Source organism: Montipora foliosa, chromosome 9 (genome assembly GCF_036669935.1).
Source record: "Montipora foliosa isolate CH-2021 chromosome 9, ASM3666993v2, whole genome shotgun sequence".
Classification (NCBI taxonomy): Eukaryota; Metazoa; Cnidaria; class Anthozoa; order Scleractinia; family Acroporidae; genus Montipora; species Montipora foliosa.
The window spans coordinates 41,908,943-41,913,942 of NC_090877.1; the positions used below are offsets into that span (position 1 = coordinate 41,908,943).

At 39.5% G+C, this 5,000-nt stretch overlaps 1 protein-coding gene across 1 annotated transcript in view; it reads left to right on the top strand.

Moving 5' to 3' along the window:
• Positions 1–4,918, top strand: part of LOC137970977 (uncharacterized) — a 12,426-nt gene extending 7,508 nt beyond the window's left edge. Inside the window, exons 3-5 of the mRNA XM_068817663.1 lie at positions 102–418; positions 3,013–3,153; positions 4,233–4,918. Of these exons, the coding sequence (XP_068673764.1) occupies positions 115–418; positions 3,013–3,153; positions 4,233–4,711 (924 nt within the window). The 5' untranslated portion in view covers positions 102–114 and the 3' untranslated portion in view covers positions 4,712–4,918. The remainder of the gene's footprint in view (positions 1–101; positions 419–3,012; positions 3,154–4,232) is intronic.
• The last annotated feature ends 82 nt before the right edge of the window (positions 4,919–5,000 follow it).

Genomic DNA, 5,000 nt, shown 5'->3' on the forward strand with positions numbered 1-5,000 from the left:
CATGTAGCTTATTCCACTTATAAGGACCTAATAAGATACATTAATGTACAAGCCATACGCGTTCCTCGTTGAAATCATGATTTCTCCTTTGATATGGACAGCGTATAAACCGCGATGTATTTAAGAGTTTGGTACTCGGTGGCAATCCTGTTGTCACGAATTGGTGTTATTGGAACAGATGACCAATGTAACACTGGAGAAATCGGGATGTTCTTAAATGGCCACACGTTTAAAACGGTCCAGGTTGGGTTGCCCTATGAGTGCTCTAGGGTATGTGACCAAGAAGCCAGATGCCAAAGCTACAACGTCCTCTTCAGTCGTAATCTTTGCGAGCTCAACTCAAGGACAAAAGAAGCGAGACCTAATGACTTCTTGCCAGATTTGAACCGTTTCTATAGAAAGCGGACACTGAACCGAGGTATTTTTCTTAAGTGCATGAAAAATCTCCTAACCAGAATTTTCCATAACGAGAGGTTGTTCTTGTTTGAGTCATTCTCATCTTGCACAACCTTTTGGCCGTTTGCAGACTAAAAGACGAACAACTGGCAATTTCCATCTCAGCCATTAATTAATAATAAGAATTATAGTAGATTGAAACGAGTAATGTCCTGGAAATTGTTTTGCATTATTATCTGTTTCGCTTGAAATACTAGGATGTCACGATTCCCTTTTTTGGGTGAGAAATCAAACTGTGTGTGAAAAACGGTCTTGTAAGTTAGTGAGTAAGTCTTTTCAAGCCATAGATACCCATACTCAATAACATATTTTTATTTGGCCGCCATTATGAAAGAGTTCTCTAGACCCCTTTCAGTTAATTTCCAATCTGGAGGACAAAACAATAAGATTGTTTTGCATTTGAAAGGTTTGTTTCTCTCAGAGGACAGAGCAACCATTGTTTTGTCCTCTAGATTGGGAATTACTGAAATGGGTCTATAGGAATCATGATGTCTTGGACTCGTTTAATTAAAGCTTAATATCCAATTTTGAAAACTTCAAATCCTCAATAGCCTAATTCATGCTTATGGGCGGGCTCCTGGTGCCACAAGTCCAATACTAGGTCTATGTAACGGCACTTTTACGGATTAAGGTATTTTCAGACGAGTTCTTAAGTCCCGGGCAAGCGGCCTCAACATCTGCTTCAATATCCGTTCGATTTTGTTGAACGATATTGAACGATGTTGACTCCGAGGGTAGGCAATTGAAATGGTTTCAACATCGATTCAACATGTTTCAACATCGCTGTTGAACAAAATCGAAATGTTGAAGTCGTCTGCCCGGGCCGTTAAAGGGAACTTTTACTACTTCGATAAATAACTTTAAATCACAGGAAATAACCTTTACAGTCAAATATGTGTATTTTTTTTTTTTAAAGAAAGTCGTCGTATCCGAAATAAAAAAAGTTTTAGACTCGCCCAGTTTTGTTTTCAAATTTCGCGGGCGCCACCCGCATCGATCTTGAATAATCGTGACGCGTTACGGTTTGTGTCAGAACAATAAGGCAACCGTAACACGTCACAATTATTCAAGATGGCGGCGCTCGCGAAATTTGATAGTGAAAATAACCGATTTTAAAATTAAATTCTCCTGATATAAAAACTGTTTTAAACCAAATTTCGAACAAATTTGTTTGTAAACATAATTTCCTTCGGTTTAAACTCATTCGTAGTAAGAGTGGAGTTTCCCCTTAAATAAGATTTGACTTGCAAGAGTGACCATTCAGTTTGTCAATCCCATGGGTAATAATTTCTCATGCAAGACTTGTGATTAGCTGGAAAGGTCTGGTTTCGTGGGAAAATCAATCCAAAAATAACTCGGTCTGTGAAGACGCTGTTCCACAAATACAATGCAGTTCTACGCTCCTTATCGTGGGCTTCTGCTGGTACCTATTAGAATTCCGAATTGTGCTCGAGATCGTGTGATTTCCTGTACCAAGAGTCCATTACTCAAGAGTAATAATCTGGTATCAGGTTTGTCCCCATCAGCGTCCAAAAAGTGTTTATTTGTAAACCAGGTTTCGTGGGAAAATAAACAATAGACCAAATCGGCTAACTCATTGTTGTGGCCAATTCAAATCTCCCCGGGTTAGGACTCTTTGTGTATTGTATTTGTATGATAATGCAGCATTCAGATCATGTTTAAATGACGTGGACATACCTGGAACAAAACGTTTAATTTCCAAAGCGTTTTAACTGGGTACAACATTGATTTAGCCTAAACTTGATTTAAAAATAGGCACCCGCCTTCTGACGCTGATGGGGACAAGGCCAATTTAGGTAAATTTAGGGAGCTTAAGCACGCGCGTTTTTAAGACGCGGACACCAACCGGAAGAGAACATTTCAAGTGCTAGGACGATTGTGTCTCCCTGATTTTTATACTAATCATCTCTAATGGAGAAGAGATACTTAGCAATATAAATGTGGTTGAATGAAGACAAGTTAAAAGGGAAAGTTGCTCACTTCCGGTTGCCGTCCGTGTCTCAAAAACGCGCGTGCTTAATTAAGCTCCCTAATCTTACTCTTGGGCGGCGGACTCTTGGCTGTGTTAAAAATTGTTAAGTAAAATCCTTTCCCATGTATCTTAGTGTTCCCAGTTCTTGAATTTTTCTGAGGAAAAGTATTACGAAAATTATTTGACATCTGATACATTAAACATTGGAAGAAGGCCCATTATCGATGCAACGCGGCTCATCGGTTTACGATCTTTTCTAATTCTAGAACTGCCACTGGTAGATTTTTCCGAGACAAAAAAAACATGGCGGCATTGCGTTCCATATCCTGATCCATGATTTTGTACTTAGCATTCTCAATCCCACGTGCGCCGGACTACCTGGTTGCAAACCAATCAAAGGCGTTCTTGTCATCAGGCCCAATCTAATTGGGTATTATTTGGACGGACCCGTATTCTAATTTAGTAAACCGATGGGCCAACGAGAGAGTAAAAATTTCTGTGTTATGTGTTATGGCGGCTTTCGTCTTAAGAAAAAGTCTTCTTTTCTTTTATCATTACTTAAGTGCCGCTGGGCACTATTCAAGAGCTTGCTGCCAGATCCTGCGGCGAGATCAAGCAAAGCGAAGGAAAAGAAATGGAGAACAAGGAGTACTGGATCTACTCAGATGAAAATGCCACTCAAGCAATCCTGGCCAATTGCGAAGGTTCGTTCTTTGATAACAACTTTAAAAAGTAAAAATCCGACCTCGGTAACTGCCGTCTTCATTCACATTTCTTACCATTTTTAACGCGTTTATCATTTCTGTAAGTGTCACAAGATTGTTCTAATTTCATATCGTTTTCTTCGACCTTCTCCACCTGCATGAGCGTCAAATTCCCTACCCTCTCTACCCTCGGAGACTTGCATTAGATTTTCTCAATTGCGTGGTGTGTCCCGGGAGAGGGGACATACGTCAAGAGATCGAGCTGTGGATCTTTTGACATGAACTTCAACAGGCCGGAGTGGATGGGAAATTAAACTGATAATGATTCTTCAGCTTAAAAGAGATAATCAAGATAATTTACTTTAAGAACTTGCATGTATTCTTGTTATGGTATATTTAAGAAGTCTATAAGTATATTTTTATTTCCATCTTTTTTTTTAATTAAAGTGAATCAGATGTTCACATCAATTATTTATATTTTTCTTTGCTGGTGTGAAGTAGAGAAATGTTTCGTTGTTTTCACGAAACGGCTGTGGGAAAAAAAAACCAAAGTGGAATTGAATACAGCAACAGTTTGTCACTGCTGACGTTGACATTAAAAGCTGGCTTTGGTGGTTCCTGGATTGATAAGATTTCTTTAATTTAACAACGAAAGTCGGTTTTGCCCGACGCTACACTAATGACGTCAAACTGATCCCACTTGATGTTATGTGCAATCAACAATTATAGCTGATTTGTGATTGCTTTTAACAAGGGCCTTGAAATGTTCCGTTTTTCTGTTATGGAGGCGTGACGGTCGTTTTGTTTTTCCTGCGAAAAGGTCATCGCAATTCCAACAATCGGCTTTGTAAATGTCTTAAGACTTTTGAGAGCGGTTCAAGCGATCCTGGAGGGTAGGATTTGAGGCGGCAAGTGTTTTGGAAAATTATCTTCAACTGACTTAACTCGTTTGTGTTTTATTTTTAAATAATCAAACTACGATGGCCAAAGAGCAAGAGTTTATCTAATGCATACCCAGCTTTCAATATCTTAAAGCCTAACTTTAATTTTTTTTCTTACTTTTTTTTTTGTCTTTTAAGACTACTGGCAGAAAATCAACATAGGCCCTGTTTGTTTTGGAGCACGGGGTGACACCTACGGTAACCTCATTATTACAAAGACGGGTCTTATTAGAACCATGAAGCTCGTTCACAAATCTGGGACAATACGCTGCAATCCAAATACTACTGACTCCTATTGGACTTGTATGTCAGATCTCTATACGCACAAGCTGATGACTATCATAACAAATGCCGCTGGAGATGCTCTCCTACCACCCATTGGAGAATTGGAAGCACTTAACTCACCACACCCTAATAAATGTCAAAGAAAGCATTTTTACAGCCTCAGTGGGACTGAGAGCAAATCACCTGAACTGGTGTTTCGCAATTTTTCAAGTCCATTGCTCATAACACAGGGCGAGGAATTACAGATATGGCATGGACAGGATTGGTCGGGCTGTTATGAGAGTCGTAACACTGGTTCTACGTGTGTCGATGTGTATGCATGGTACATTTAGACTAAACGGCAGGTCTGAGAGAAAAGCAAAGCCAAAGTAGATGGCAATCCCTAGTATGACGTTTTATGGTTTAAAACTAAATCCTTCTCATTTGTTGTTGTAATTTTAGCACTCTAGCGTTATGTGCATGTTTTTGTCAAAAATTAACCCCTCTCCTGGCTGTGTGAGCTAACAAGTGCAAGGCGTTCTACGAATGGTCAGCACATATAGTTCCGGTAAAATCCGCTTTCAGGTTCAGGAATCCGTTTTCACCTATCGTAGGTTAAATTGGTGATCCTCACTTTACCGA